General features: G+C 44.7%; 2 protein-coding genes across 2 annotated transcripts in view; one reads left to right on the forward strand and one right to left on the reverse strand.

The window, feature by feature from the left end:
* Positions 1-681: 681 nt before the first annotated feature.
* On the forward strand, positions 682-8,668 carry LOC131293639 (nuclear factor related to kappa-B-binding protein). The gene is made up of 5 exons (XM_058321716.1): positions 682-6,054; positions 7,172-7,502; positions 7,568-7,790; positions 7,872-8,318; positions 8,414-8,668. The coding sequence occupies exons 1-5, from the start codon at positions 708-710 to the stop codon at positions 8,591-8,593; spliced, it is 6,528 nt and encodes a 2,175-aa protein (XP_058177699.1). The 5' UTR covers positions 682-707; the 3' UTR covers positions 8,594-8,668.
* A 1,041-nt stretch (positions 8,669-9,709) lies between these two features.
* Positions 9,710-16,054, reverse strand: part of LOC131293640 (uncharacterized protein DDB_G0283357) — an 11,797-nt gene continuing 5,452 nt past the window's right edge. Inside the window, exons 8-11 of the mRNA XM_058321717.1 lie at positions 10,629-10,711; positions 10,334-10,551; positions 10,050-10,252; positions 9,710-9,971 (exon numbers count right to left, since the gene is read on the reverse strand). Of these exons, the coding sequence (XP_058177700.1) occupies positions 9,927-9,971; positions 10,050-10,252; positions 10,334-10,551; positions 10,629-10,711 (549 nt within the window). The 3' untranslated portion in view covers positions 9,710-9,926. The remainder of the gene's footprint in view (positions 9,972-10,049; positions 10,253-10,333; positions 10,552-10,628; positions 10,712-16,054) is intronic.

Consider the following 16,054-nt stretch of genomic DNA (forward strand, 5'->3'; position numbering starts at 1 on the left):
AGTTGCAAAGTCATCCTCTATATTACGCAAAGCCTCGTAGAAATCTAGCTTGAAAAAAGTTATAATATTATCAAAACTATACTGCAAAACCATGTGCGAGCAAGATATTCGAATGATAATTTGAACGATATGCGCGGTTTGTTTTGTTGTCAGTTTCTAAACTGCCAGGACTGTGAAGAGTCAAGAGATAATGTTGAAACGAGATGGGTTAATCGTGCTCTGCCATTTGTTTGAAACTAGTTTGACAAATTGCAATTTAGCTTAAAATCGGTTTGAGCCGGAGTGAAATTTCAATTTCACTACATTATAAACGTCTTCTGCTCAGCGGAGTGAGCTGTCAAACACCATGGTTCCCTCTCGCCTAGATATGCTTGATTTCATAATTGCCTAGTGATTTTCCTTGCAAATTGTTTAAGGAAAACAGCGCATAGTCTCTTGTGTTGGTGTTGAACGTACTCGTGTGTTGCGGAATATCCAGACAAAAGATAAATTACATCGTAATTAGTGCGGTTAAGTATAAGATTCCAACTAAATACATCGGAGTCCCATTTCAAAACAAACTACACACCACCGTAATCATTGATTACATCCAAGGTTGGTCTTGTTGCAATGAATTGCCATGGTCAATAAGCTGAATCACAGAGTAGTTACTTCGTTTGTTTTACAGAAACTACCCAGATTATAATGCTATAACCCACCGAAGTTAGATGGAGAAGCAACATAACAATGATCAATCTGCTGCAGATGCGGACTGTGGCGCCGACACTCTTACCGACAACTCGTATGTGTCCAGCTCGGGCAGTGATTCGGATGAAAGTAACACCAGCCTGCTTGAAAAAAACTCGATCCTTAGCGACAAGTTTATGCTGCCTAAAGATCTGTGCGAAAATGCCACTATTTTCCATGAATTCTTTTCACCGTCGCTATGGGATTCGCTGCCGCAAAATTGCCGGCAGCATTTGATCAAATTCCTACCTATATCTCCGGAAGACCGACCATTGGAGCCAACTAAGCTGGTGCATGACCTATTTGCACATAAATTGCATCGGTTTGGAACGGATCAAATGACCGTGTTCCAGCACAATCTAGCAGAAGGAAACTTCCGTTCGGACATTGCAAAATTGCGATGCAGTTTAGGAAAATCATTGCGGAAGGAGAGAAAAATGTTGGAGCTTCAAAGAATGGCACGGTTAGCCCAAAATGTGGTGCTATCTCGAGAAGCCACTCTACTGGCGGAACTACAAGCTAATGGAGGGAGCTTCATGCCCCCTGCTTTTCCTCCTAGGTTTGCGCCTTCTGGTTATCGCAATCGATGGGCTCGACAGCTTCACGGCACAAAGCAAATGGAAAAATGTCGTATAAATGCAAAAAAACGATATTTGCGAGAAATTTGTAGCGTCTCTGAATTAGCAGGTATACCGTTAAGTATCTCCGATGAGGAAGACTGTCTCGATGCAATACCCTCCGGACCTGTGCGCAAGCAACGTAGAATGTTCGGTGCTGTTCCGCACGTATCTAGCGACAATTCGCAATCCTTACATCGACACGGATCGGTTCACGGAAATAATGCTGCCTTTGGAGGCGGCCACAAACGAACATCGCACCCTAGTGGCACTAGCGGCATCGGTACCAATGTTTTCGATGGTACGAACTTTGTAACACCAAAATTATTTGTAGTAACGGACGAACACTACCAGAAACTGTTGCTACAGTACCGCAAGCGAAAGGTAGAGGAACCGAACCATCCGGAGCTTGACTTAGATGGAATGAAATTGAAAGATGTTGTGAGTCGTACACAACTGGCAGCTGGGTACAGAAGAATCTTACCATTACCAAAAGTGTACATGCCTGAAGCGATGATCGACGGATCTGTAGAAGATATTGAAAAAGGTAGATCTTTAAAATCGATCAAAGCAAGTCGAATGTCCTCCGATCAAGAGGATATGAAGTATATCCCAAATACGGCGATGATGAAAACGGACTCGGTGGTTGCGAAAGTAGAACCCTTCGAAAATGATGGTAAACTCATACCGAAAGTCGAACAAATATCATCCTCCACGTTTGACCTATCGAATGAGCAAACGGATATAAAGCTACCGGCAGCTGCGAAGTGTAAGCAAGAGGATATTGAAACACTGCTCCCAACGGTAACACCGGACCAGCCTGGCTTTGCAGATCAAAGTGATGAGAAAATCGTTGCATCCACAAAGAAACATCATACACCCCCGATGGTAAAACCCAGCAGCGAAATCGAGGGTGGCTCTGGACCAGTGATGGTGGATATATTAAATGGAAACGACACCCACGCATGTTTCCTATCTTTGGTCCGTGACCTTTTCTGCTCCAATCCGGACCATCGGTCAACAATGGGGGAGTTACAACTGAAGCTGGATGCATGGGCAAAGAGCACGACGGCAGCACGTAATAGCTGGTACGATGAATATCAGAACAACGGTGAATGGAACGTTACACTACAATCTGCGGTGCAATTTCTTACGGGAGATTTCCAACATCAGCCAGAAGATTTCGTTCCCTACATAGAGCATAAAGTCGCACTAAATATCCTCCAGTGGATTGGTGCCTCTCGGGACGGTGATTGTCGTCTCATGCCGCTGTGTGCATTTTGGCAGAGTCGCAAGATGGAAATGGAATTGACTTTCACGGGAAGGCACCCGAAAACGCCGACCATCGCAACAAATGTGCACGGAGCGGTCGTAACCCCGACCACTGGAAATACCGCTGGCAGTGCAACAGGATCGACGGCACTGGTATCTTCGGCAAAAGGTAAAAACAAGAACAGTATTACGAATACCAAGCTGCTGCTGCTCTCGTCAAACTCATCCTCGTCATCTTCCTCATCCCTGTCATCGATCTCATCAATGACAACCATCGGGGACGGAAGTCCCATGCTAGCCGAGGTTCCAACAGCAGGTTCGATGTCTTTGGGAGCACTATGCAGTAGCCATGTGGATGACGACGGATCAGTCAGTGAACGCTCTGTTTCACCTCCGCCTCCTCGTTTCCCCACCGATTGGGCTGTAAGGAAGGCGACCGATGAAGAGGTACGCAGTTTTCGTGAGCAAGAGAAACTGCGCTATGAAAATCCTCACATGGCCTTCACGTACAAACAGCACTCGTACGACAGTGTGGTGGGTCCGGTGAAAGGCATCTACACGCAGGTGCCGGGTATATCGAAAGCCCGCGGACACAGCATGCTTGTGGCAGATCGACCAAACTTCGTCACCATTCTCACGCTGGTTAGAGATGCAACGGCCCGCCTACCAAATGGTGAAGGCACTCGAGCGGACATCTGTGAACTTCTCAAATCGTCACAGTACATATCCCCTACCGCAACCGACCAAATTCTGCAGACTATCGTCAGCGGGGCTCTCGATCGGATGCACACCGAACATGATCCATGCGTAAAGTATGATGCCAAGCGTAAGATTTGGATCTACTTACACCGAAACCGCACGGAGGAGGAATTCGAACGCCTGCATCTTCAGTATCAAGGCTTCACCAAGCATAAAAAAACCGTTGTCAGGAAATCGACGAAATGTCACAAGGAAAATGCCTCACCTACATCGAAAATTGCGTCCGTGGAAAGTGCTCCCACGGACAGTTTAAGCTCAGTAGACATGGCCCACGAGCAGCCCGGAAGTGGGGACTTATCTAGTGGCGCAACAAGTCATTTAGAAATATCCAGTGCAACTAGTGGTAATGCTGTTGCGATAAAGACTCCCGTTGTTTCTGCACCCGTTGCATCGCCTTCCATCAAACCGGCTACATCTCTGCTGAAAAAACAACCATTGTCCGTACTTTCAAACGCAACACCCGATGAAATCTATTCTGCTGGAGGCACATTGACAAAGAAGGTAGTGCAGCCTGAACAGTCCAGGAGTCACACAGTTCAACAACAGCCACTGCTCGCATCAACGGAATCGCCAACAGAGCCGACAATGAATATAGTACCAAAAACAAGTGGATCTGTTACTATCATTACATCAACTGGCAGCAGCGTGAAGACGATAAAAATTCCGAAATCTTCTCTATCGTTGACAACCAAGCCAGCAAATGTTTATGGTCCGAGCAGTAACACCAACACCGTCAGCGGGGCGCAGATGGAGAACTCGTCACCATTAGAAAACGCGGTTCCTTCGTATTTAACGTTACCGCAAAAAAATGTGCTCGTATCAGCCTTTGTGTCCACTGCTAAGCCCACTCCGGAAACTGCCAGCATTGTTTCAACGGTCGGATTACGAAAAGCTCCCTCGATGCCGATCGTGCTACAATCGTCACCGGCCTCAACCCATTTACAGTCGTCTTCCAGTTTAGTGTCCAGTGCCACGGAGGTAGAGAAAAGAGTGCAACCCGGCAGTTCGGTACTATCCATTCGCCAATTGAACAACAACAGCACAGGAATAGTAGTTGCCTCGGGCCCAGCAAACGCGCCTGGTGCTGGCGTCCCTGACCAGTCGTCTCCGGGAGTATCGTCCCAAATGCTTCTCCAAACGAAAGCGTTGCAATTTCCCCTGAGCAATGCAACGATCGTAAGCTCGACCGGAGGAAACCCTGGGGTCAAAGTATCTTCCACTATGGTCGGTGTGGTAGCGCCGAGTCCCAAACCGATTTTCACTACGTCTACCGGGTCATCACACATCAAGACACTGCCGGCTTCCGGCGCTTCCATTCTTTCGCAAAGCACGCCTTCCGCTGTGGTCTCTACCGCCCTTACTACCGCAAACCTGCTACCGCAGCGAGTAGTGGTGAGCAGTAGCACTGCGTACACTCCAGCCAACAGTATGGCTGGATCGCCAAGCATTACGCTCAAGACTTCCGGTTTGGTGACTACCGTCAGTGGGTCGCAATCTACGGCGACAATCATTCCAACAAATGCCACCCACCGCGTGATACGACCAGCGACTAACCTCATCAGCACTATAACTCTGGCCAAGGGTCAGCAATCCGTGTTGACACCGGCCCAGCAGAAACAAATTTTGCAGAACTTACTCTGCCAGCAGCAGAAACAGCAAATTTTGACGGCCAAGAAAATCGGTCCAACCCAGGTAGTTACGTCATCAGCAGCCCCCGTTTCGGGTGAATCAAAGGCGGGAGAAACGACAAATCAGCCGGCGGCCACAGTGTCGCTGCTGCAAGAAAACCAAAGGTTAGCTGGAGCCGTTTCCACCTTCAAGCTTCAACACCACCCGAACGCAAATCAAACTATCCGAGCCTTGTCGCCCCAAATCGTTCGAATAACGCCTACCCGCGTGAGTGGGGTACCAGCTAGCGGGTCGGGATTGGCAAGCAACTCCGGCAGTGCCAACTCCACCACGACAATCGCCGTATCCTCGCCAATGTCGCCGATGTCGGCGGGGATGAAAATGATGAAAGTGCATCCGTCTGGTATCCTCACCTCAGCCGGTACTCACACCATGCTACCTGCTGCGACGGTGGCCACCGGTAATGTGGTAGCCGTCTCTGCAGCAGCAGCCGGATCAACGGCAATGATGCGCGTGCTCAAAACGGCCACTGGTACGACGACGGTGATTAAAACAGCGGGAGTACATGGTACCTCGCCAGTAACAACCCAGCTGTCCCCACAAACGCGCACCATCCATCAAGCCAAGCTGCGGAAGGACGGTTCTTCGCCGATCGTGTCGAAGGTGACGGTGACACCGAATGTTAGCACCGCCGGACAGCTGATACCGCTTGAAAGCTTGTTGCAGAAGCAGGGCATCACAACCACCACCAGTGCCAACTTGCCCGGTGGCGTTGTTGGAAATACCTTCTTGAAGATTGCCAGTACGGGCAAGGCGGGGCAACCGCAGTTTTTGCAATTTTCTACCAATACCACCAATGTCGCCACCGGTACTCAGGTTACTGCAAGTGTCTCACCGGTTACCTCAGTCAGCGGAGGTGGCCATCAATACGCGGTGCTGGCGCAGAACGCACGAAACATTATTTCCGTGACGCCCAGCACGGCCGGAACTACGAACCGCCCGGCAAATATGCCGATAACAATCGTCTCCTCGATGGCACAAGATGTTAACGGTAAGCGAGAAGTCGACTAATTTTCTACTATCATAGACCGATTTGTAATTAACACTAGAATATATTGTTTTGTAATCTTGGCCGAATACTTTTTAGCGGTCTTTTTGACCGCTCTTTTATGAATGCTATAATTTCGCCACATTTAAAAAGACAAAATAAGATTATGTTTGCGTTCGTGCTCTTACGATCATAACGATAAGCACGTTAACAGCGAATTGAATGTTTTAGAGCGTTCCAGTTCGGCAGTGCACCAGAGTGGATCGTTAGCAGTGCACGGGGTTCCTGAAATAGTTAGCGAAAAGTAAGGTTATCTTACGGCACGGCCGCATGGTGACGTCGAGCTGGAGCTCAAGTCAGATAAGTAATCGTGCTGTTTGAGTAATCAAGCGGATCACGAGTTTCGTGCGATCTGACAAACGGAAGGAAATATTCCTTTCGTGACGGCGGGTGAACATCCATAATTTGACTGCGCACTAGCGTTGTTGGTTAGCAATGCTCCTGGTCGCATGGTGGCAGTCAAAATGTGACACGTACAGAAAATCAGGACATATGGCCTTAGTAGCCGGTCCTTAACCAATAGAGGTCTATGTCTCCAGGTTATCCCCAGGAAGCTGGATTCAATAGCCGTACTGGAGTAAATTCTCGCCAAAGAAGAAGAATGTTTTAGAGTAATTTGGATTTTTTTTACTTGGCGTAACAACCGGCTTCGGCCATGCCAGCCCCATTGGGGGCAGACTAGCCTTATTCCCTTTCCCTACGTGGTTAGTCAGTCCTCTCGTACAGGGAAGGATCTAGTCTCTTTTGGGATTCGATGCTATAATTATCTAATTAACACGTTGCATAACAAGCGTTTTAGCACAATGTTTAGTACAATTTTTCAGATTAAAATTTGTTTATAATATTTGTTAAATCGATTGTTTTCGAAGGCCAAGCAAAAATTTAGCTTCCCAAAAAATTATATAAAATATTACAATAATTTTTATGTTGCATTTTCATTTATTTATGGGTCGAAAACTTTTAAGAACTAGAACTGCTGTCACCCATATTTGGGTGACGCGGTACGGAACGTGTTAAACCAAAACCAAAATTGTACTTTTGTATTCCTTTTCCTTTGCAGATGGTTTAAAATCACCTGCCTCTACCCACGTCTCCGGGAGTGCAGCGTTGACCAGTATCGGCGCAGTGTCCACCGTATCGGCAGCAACCTGCGCCACGGTGCTTCCACATGCCACGGGTACCGGTAAACTGCCTCAAGCCAACAAGATTAAGCTCTTTGCCTCGAATATCGCAAGCGCAAGTTCCGGCCAGCAGCAGGGCACCATCATAGGCCCGAAAACATCGATGACATCCACGGTGTTAAGTGGTTCCGGTGGTGAATTCCTGAATGCAAAAATAATAGGCGTACGGAACGTGGCTGCTACTAAAATGAAAGGTGGATCTTCACTAAGGTAGGTCACATTTATTCTTGGATACTTACCGCTTAAAATACTCACCATCGGACGTTTACTTGCAGTATAATGAATGCGGGAAATTTGAACATTGCACACATCGGTGGAAAGCCAATTATCATTGCAAACAGTTCATCGTTGTCTGCTAGTTCATCCCTTTCGGCCAATACGGCGACTGGTATTGTTACGAACAGCAATAGCAGTGCCGGAACCGGCAGCACTATGGTGCTCACATCGAATGCAAACTACAGTAATGTTCTGCAGATTGACCCTAGTGCAAAAGGAAAGGTACGGCATATGAAGATAGATTAGAAATGTTCACCCAATGTCAAACATGTTTCTTATATTCATTCCCCTGTTTTCATCCAGAATGTTATAAATGCATCTTCAGTGTCCAGCGGAGAAGGAGATGGCACCGCAGGCGCGAGTGGAACGAACGTGAGTCAAACCGGCCACATGCAGACGCAAACCCTTATGCTTGGGAATCAGCTGGTGAAGGTTCAAACCATACAGGCAGCAACGGCCGGAAAACTGACACACCAGAAGCACCATACCATTCTGTCCGATGGTAGCGCAGCACAGCGAGAAACTATTTCCGCGCCGAGTACTATTTTAACGACAGCTGGTGGATGCACCGTACTGCCTCAACAACCGCAGGCGGCACCACTTAGCATAAGTGGAAACGCCGCTACCGGCGCTATGCCCAATGCACCGAAGAGTATTTCCGTAAACAGTGCCGTTGCTGCGGGCGTCATGTCAAAGTCAATTGTAAAAATTCAACCCGGAAGCAGTACACCCAGCAATACTACTGCAAAGGTTTGTTTGAAGCGTAATCGTTTCCTACCAACACTGTGACACAACAGTATCAAATGTTACTAAAACTAACGGCCAATCTCTCTGCAAATTCTCAGATCATCGAAATGGGTCAAACAAAACCGACCGCGCCAAATTCTCAACGAGTTGTACTAGCTACATCCAGTGGCCATCTGCTAACTCAGCCGATAATACTACCCTCAGGATTCCAGAGCTCTGGTCCGATCAATATAAAACGCTTAAAAGTAATACCGGTCAGCAAGCAATGCAAAAAGTAACTCTGTACAGCTTTCCAAAGGAATTCCGAAATTTGTTGATGTACACTCCGCGTACACTTATTAGTGCATAGCATAGTTTAGTCCGTGTAATAAAATTAAAATTAACTTTAGGAAAATTGATGATGTCTCCAACAAATTGTTTCTTTTTCAATAAGTACTCTGATATGAGAAGAGTGGCCTGCACCTTTCACATACTCGAAGAAAACAAAAGTATCTTCTTCTTCTTTTTTATATGATCGTCCTCGTAGACGAACTCTCTGTCCCTTTGTCCCCATCCCGCATGTGCACCAATAAGGGCTAGGATGGGAGGGTTTCGGAAGGACAAAAATCTTTTACGGACGTTGTGCCACGCGACGATCCCCTGAAGGGCAAAGCGAATGTCGCCGAGAGGCTTCCAGAGACAACCTTTGGATCAACAGACCAAAGTTATCCCGCTCTCGACGATGGGCTCAAACGAGATACAATTGACATGGTTGCCCACCAATTGATTTACTTCCGTTTACTACCCCCTAAAAACCTTCCCGAAGCACTCGCTGAAAGCTCCCAGCATTTTCCCTGGCGTCTTAACTGGGTGTTGGAGGATGAACCTGCTCGGGTTGATGCCTCGCATGATTGCGTCGGTGAGAGAGGCTCCACTGCGCCGGTTGTGCTGCCACTAGCTGTGCGTTTGGAGTAGCGATGTCGGGCCTGGCTTCCTCCAGCTCATGCTCGGAGACTGCCTCGTGCACGCGTAGCATCGCCTCGTTTCTACGCTCGAGCACTTCCATGGTTTCTTCGTCGGACAGTCCTGTTCCGCAGCCGCGGGGTGCGTTGGAGAATGTTTCGATGTTCTCTGTTCCAGGGTGTATTCCAGTATCTTTTTCTTCTTGGCCTGGCAAAGTGCTCCAAGTCCGTATGCCGGTTTTACTGGCGGTTTCGTCAGCGGCATCCTTTTACCTCATTTTAAAAAGCCTACGGACTTGGTCGCCTAGTGCCATTCTAATGACGACTTGTACTTTTCTACGATTGCATTGAAGCAGGTTAAAAAGTAATATAAATTGATATAATATAATTGACTTTTTTTTTGCTTTCGGGCATGCAAACTCAATTCAGAAACTTACATAGTGCATTGGGTCAAGTAAAATTCTTTTTATTCGGTATTATTATCAGCTATGTTTATACCGGAAATACCACTCACATATAGGGACGTCTAAACGTTTTCACTACCGAGTTTGTTTTGAAGATGACATAAATATAACAGAGCGTTGCTAGATAAACTACTTTTTTTGCAAGTTCCTCATTCCGTTATAACATTGTCTATTGCTATCGTCTTATGCAACCCGAAACCCCTATCCTAATTGTTTTCGTCAATATACATTGGGGCTAGACGCGGATGGAGCTGGAAGATGGCGTGAGAAGAAAAATTAAATTAAATGATGAACGAAATATTCACAGTTCATTTTTCTTTCATACTTACGCCCAATAGATTCCTCGGCACGTAACCTTCGCTGCCGGTAGAATCGCGTGCCCACCACCATTCCCGCTCCGCTTCATCTCCCTTCCGTATGATGATTAGCTTATCATTGACATAAAAGCTCAACTCATCCGGTTGTTGAGATTCATACGAAAACACGGCGTACACCTCGCCCGTGTTTAGTATGCCCAGTTTTTCCTGTATACCTGTGCAAAAAAAAAAAAAAAAAGAAGTCCTAAGTTAGAACCATCCCATATGTGTTGGTTGAATTTTCTGCTCATACGTACTGTAAAGATATTCCGAGCACCCGTCGAAACCCTCCTCATCTTCTTCGCATTTTTCGGCCGGCGTTTCGTGGTCGGACAGCGTGGCCGCAAACAGACAGGCTCCAGACTCTACCAGGAATTTCACCATCGGCAAATTGTTGCAACTTGCCGCACAGTGAAGCGGTGTCCACCCGTCGGAATCTTGCGCATTTACATCGCAACCGAATTTCACCAGGAATCTAAAAGCAGAGGAATCGAAATTAATGTTCGGCTCCTGCATCGCATACGCAATTCGGACTGGAAAGACGATAATTACTTTACTATCTCAAAATGTCCCGCACAGATTGCGTTATGCAGTGCCGTTATGCCTTCATCGTTTGCAGCGCTTGGATTGGTCACCTGTTCCATAGAATGATATGAGATAACATAAACATTATTAAAAAAGTTAAAGTAAAAAGTGTTTTTTGACACCCCGTTTTCAAATCAGCTTCTAGTTGACCAAGGGACTTTTTTCCAAAAAAGGTACAGCCTTTTACTCACCAACTAGCAAATCCAGCAGTGTACTGTTATCGTCAAACGATGCAACCCTACTGTAAAACAAGTTGAATCATGGAGAATCACCAAACTTACAACTAAGAACTCGAAATGGGCTAAAACAGATAATTTGTAGCTTTCTAGGATATACCGCGTTTCACAGGAGACCTCGCAGAAGTATGTTTTTCGACCCTTCGGTTAGTAGTGTCTACACCATCTACCTATCCAATACAGATCATTGCGGTAGATCCTAGACTGCTATGAATTTTCTACTGTGGAATCTGTTTAGTGTTCCAAGAAGTAAGTTTTATGATTAACCACTTTACAGTGCTTTACAGTAGACCTGCATTCTTTGACGGTCCAAGAATCCGTTTGCATTTGCGTGAGTGGTGAGTGAAAGACTGTAACTCTGAAGAAAAATATTATTATTTATTTAGCACTAGCTGATTAACCCGATTTCATCCGGGTAGAAACAAATTTCAAACGGAAGAATGTTTTCATTCAGTATTTTGAGTTTGACAATCTTAAATTTTGCTATATGGTGAAAATGCTATTTAGTACTATTACCTTTAGTCGACGAAACCATGTTAATATACTGCCCATACTTGCATATGAGTCCCATTTGCAAAATCACCACATTGAGAAAATAACGATTGAACATTTTTACATTAGATAATGTTTTGCTGTTATTAATGATACAAAATCTATGATTGGTTTATCACTACTTTTGTATTGTAACATAAACATTTCGTTGAGAACAAAAATAAACCATATGGGGGACAGGACACTTTCGAAGGCGAAAAAATACTGGCATCACTATCCGCAAACCGAGCGTTTTTGGGGGCAGAATAGCGGTCGTGCACTACTGCTCGAAGAAGGTATTCTTGCAGACGAAAAATACCGTCTTCGGGCGCGGCACATTCTGTCGCGAGAACGTTTTGAGCTCGTTTGGAGCAGCGGTTTGATGAGCGAAAAAAAAAGCGCGTTTCTTACTCACGCTCTTTTGCACCACACCACGCTTTGGAGAGAGACTCAGAGGAGGAAGCTATGTAGGGTTCTGTTTTTCTACGGGTTCTAGATGTAGAGTTCTGTGATTCTATATTTAGACATGGTACTTCAGGTTTGTGAAAAGTTTCTAGCGGTAGCCGTTCTACCAGTAAGGCTACGGAACAGTTGCATGCGGCGCGCTCTAAGTTGTTTATAAAAGCAGTGGATCGTGCAATCACACTTTTTTCCTCAGCTTGTTTACATTTCTCTCACATTTCTATATTGCTCCATTTTTCCTCTCATAGCGTTTGGCGTAGCTTTCGGCAATTGTTTAAATCTTGAAAGCATGCATTTCGGCTCTAAGCGTGCGCGTGGATTCAAATATTTAATTACTCAGGGAATGTAAATTCATACAAAATTATAATATCGTAAAATGTTCAGTAATTTAGAATACTGTTTCAAAAATATTTGTTACCGGTTAAAATTTTTTTTATAATTTACCGTATGCGTGAAAATGTTTGCACGATCTTACTTATATAGTTCCTGTTTTCTCTGGGCATACACATCATTGGCTTTCTTAGCATCAACTTAATCCTTAACTCGTACCTAAATAGGTTGTGAACGAAAAACCACGTTTTACTTAGTTAAGGACTTGCATCATGACCAAGTAGCAGTGTATTCGCGATTTGTCTCATGCGCAACTATCTCAAAAACATATTGCCATAGGAATATCCCGGTGGATCGTGGAAAAGGTCTTGGACAGGGATAAGGTTAGATAACTTTCCACGAGGCTCCGCCCTATCCCTCGAAACGCACCCAAAACTAGAGGCCGGTACAGCTAATGTTCTGGTCGAAACATATATGGCCCCCATGCTGGATTCCGGGTTAGTCACAATGGCGTTTTATGAAGGTCAAGGCTTACTCTAAACGCCGCCCAAGTATGACTAGCCTCCGGTAAACCATAGCCTGCATTTTAAGGAACTGCAGTGTATTCCGCAAGCGCATGGAGAATGGTTTTTTCTAAATGGTGCAAACATTATCACGCATGCGGTATTTGTTTGATTATATCCAACTAATTTTGTTTGATTAAATCCCCAAATGCAGTTTAAGTTTTTGTTCCAAATGGTTTAAGCCCAGGGGCAGAATGCACCACGTTAATTATTGTTCAATTTGCTGTTCATTGTTCCAGGAATATGCAATTGATGAAAGTTATTTTATTTTCAATAGTTTTTAAGAATCTAATATGATGATACACAGTTGGCTTTTTACTTCCGCTCACGCCTTCGCGCCTCCTCTCCTTTCATTTTCGGGTAGGAGATGTTTCGGGCTACAATATTAATCAAAGTATTGAAAGCACATATAACAAGTAACTGATTTTAAGTTGGGGTTTGCAAAGAGCATTGATAAATATTCTTCTCAAAACAACGTAGAATCACGCTCGTGCAAGAAGTTCAATGCATCGAGTGATAGTTCTACAAAAGGACCACCAGATGACGCTACTGTTATGGCAAAATCAGGCAAATTCCAACAACAACGCTTCGTGTCCCATACAAAACTTCGGGAAACGTTCTCAAACGGTTCGGTTTGCGGATAGTGATATTAGTCCCATCCTATAGCATACTTTGTTTACCTAGCACGTCAAAACATTGATGTTCGGGTTTTCATTCCATACGGATGTTTGCACTTTCTTCTTCTTCTTCTTGGAGGTCGTTACGCCATTCATGCCCTTGGTCATGCATGCCCGTTAAGGGCTTACGAGACTTGTTTCCCTGTTGTACGTGGATAGTCAGTCCTCTCGTACCGGGGAGGGTCCGGTCTCGGTTGGGATTCAAACCAACGCCGTCGAGGTGGTGAGCCCCGGCGCTCGTGGGTCGATTTTCTAACCGGCGCTACCGCTCGGCTGTCGCGGACCCCCCACGTGTTTGCACTATAACAGTGCCTAATTCGTTAAAAACACTTGAATTACATCCATTTGATGTTTATTTTAATTACTTTATGTTACAAAATTGTTCAAGTTTCAATAACTATGACTTATACTTAATTTAAGCAAAGAAATCATATATGGGACTGTTATGCGGGTACTTTCAATATGGGACGCAGTCAATTTGGTGTTTTTTTCACATTTGCATGCACTAAATAGCCATTTTCGTTATTTTTTTTTTTAAATAGGCTGAGTGAGGGTATTTTGGCCCACTAGAAAGTAGACCAATTATTTCAATGATTTCAAATAAAAATGCCCCCTAACATTTTTTTTAGTGTTGAGGTCAATTTATTCTTGTTAAACACCAAATTTGGAGGCGATTGCATAAATATTTTTCGAGAAAATCGCTTAAAACTGCGAAGCTGTCTCTTTTTTAAAAAACCATGCCGTAGGCAGATAGTTCGCCCACCTTGAGATATAAGCAACCACTGCGTAAAAAATTCTAAAATAATGTTTTTCTATAGCTTTGAGTGTTATTAGGAATTATCAAAACGTTACTTGAATTTTTAGAGCACGAGAAATAATTTTAATTTCGATGCAAAAGTGGGCCAAAATAGATGCAAGGAAATCTGGTTTCGATTGAAACGAAATTTGTATGCGTTCTGACACTGACAGCTGGCTGTCAGAAATTGTCTAAACGAAAATCCGATGATCTTGCAAAAAAGTGGATATTAAAATATCGGATTAAACATTTTGTCTTACTTATTTAACAAAAGTAAGAGTTAATAGCACATTCTAAATTATTATAAAGATTATTAAAACCATAAAACACATAAAAAAGGCATTTTTCATGTGGGCCAAAACTGGAACACAGGTGGGCCAAAATAGAAGCAAAGCGGGCCAAAATAGCGACAAAAAGCGTGTTCGGAAATTGATAATTTTTCAGTGAAAATATCAAATAAACTCTACAATATGAATTTTAATGCATGCTTAGATAGTTACTCTACGTTATCATACCAAGTTTATCGTAATATGATCGGTACAATTAATGCAACGATTTATTTTGTGGTGACCCTTCCCTAAGTGGGCCAAAATGGGTACTTTTACCCTATATTGAAATTGAACGTTAGTCATGGAGCTAACTCAAAAGTGATAAAAAGTCAAATGGGACTCATTTGCGAATAGATTTTGCATAAAATTAATCAATTGAAGCAAGTATGAGAAAAACTGTGCCTAAACTTCAGTTGGGAAGGGGTGCCCGTGGCGCAGCGGTAGCGCGAGGAAACACAACGCCACAAGGTATATGATAGCAGGTGTACACCAAACTAGATTTAAGGGTAGTCAATTTTGTTTTTGTATTTTTTGTTTGTAGATGTGATCACTACCCGGCAAGCAAAGAGAGTGTACTTTCGTAGGCGAGGAGTACGTTACGGTATCCTGAAACGTGGGGAAGCGCGGTGAGGTGAGCAAAAGTTTGCCTACACGAGAGAGAATCGAAAGATGAGTTGAATTGTGCAGGAGAAATACAGATGAACAGCGTACTTTTGGCCGATCGGCGCGAGTAAAAAAACTGCCAAAGCAGGCTTTGCAGCGCAGTCTAATTTTCTAACTTGTGCAGTCAGTGAACTTACAGTTCGGTCGCGCGTTTTGAACAGTAAAAATTGTGATTTTGTGTAGTGTTTTCAGAAAAACGGACATATGGCCATCTCCAGGTTGGCTTACGAAGGCCCAGGACGTTGGATTCAAGAACCGTCCGGTAGTAAATCCTCGCGAAAGTGGTAGAAGAAAAAATAGAAGTGTTGGTGTCTTACCCCAGAGTGCTAGCAACAACACGGTTATATTTGTCTTTCCCAATATGTTTTTCCTATCCGATGTAATAAACGGATAAGAATTCAAAGCAAAACGTATCCTTTTGTTTTTTCGTCTACTGGTGTACCCAAAACAACGAAAGAAACCAGCGCGTAAAGCGCGAACCGGTAGAAAGAGCGTAAGCAAGCGAGAGAGCATTTCCAGAGAACACGCTGTAAAAGCTAACTCTAGCCCGAAAAAGTAGTACTATCGTAAGTTGGCACGGAAAGAGCATTTTCTCTCCCGTTTCTTTGCAAGCCGGGTAGCGAAAGGAGCCCGCTAGCGGAAGGAGCCCGCAAGCGAAAGGAGCCCGGGCGCTTTCTGCCAAAAACATGCTGCAGACACCGGCAGACTCCTTGCGCTCGCGGGCACCTTGCGCTCGCGGGCTCCTTGCGCTCACGGGCTCCTTACGCTCGCGCGCTCCTTACGCTCGCGCGCTCGTCGAATCGCAA

Source organism: Anopheles ziemanni, chromosome 2 (assembly GCF_943734765.1).
Source record: "Anopheles ziemanni chromosome 2, idAnoZiCoDA_A2_x.2, whole genome shotgun sequence".
In the NCBI taxonomy this organism is placed as follows: Eukaryota; Metazoa; Arthropoda; class Insecta; order Diptera; family Culicidae; genus Anopheles; species Anopheles ziemanni.

What these genes read in the sequence shown, in the direction of transcription:
- LOC131293639 (XM_058321716.1), top strand. Translation starts at nt 708, where the DNA reads ATGGAGAAGCAACATAACAATGATCAATCTGCTGCAGATGCGGACTGT. An exon ending in GATGGCACAAGATGTTAACG is followed by an intron (nt 6,055 to 7,171) that starts GTAAGCGAGAAG and finishes TTTCCTTTGCAG; the next exon opens with ATGGTTTAAAATCACCTGCC. An exon ending in CCAGCAATACTACTGCAAAG is followed by an intron (nt 8,319 to 8,413) that starts GTTTGTTTGAAG and finishes GCAAATTCTCAG; the next exon opens with ATCATCGAAATGGGTCAAAC.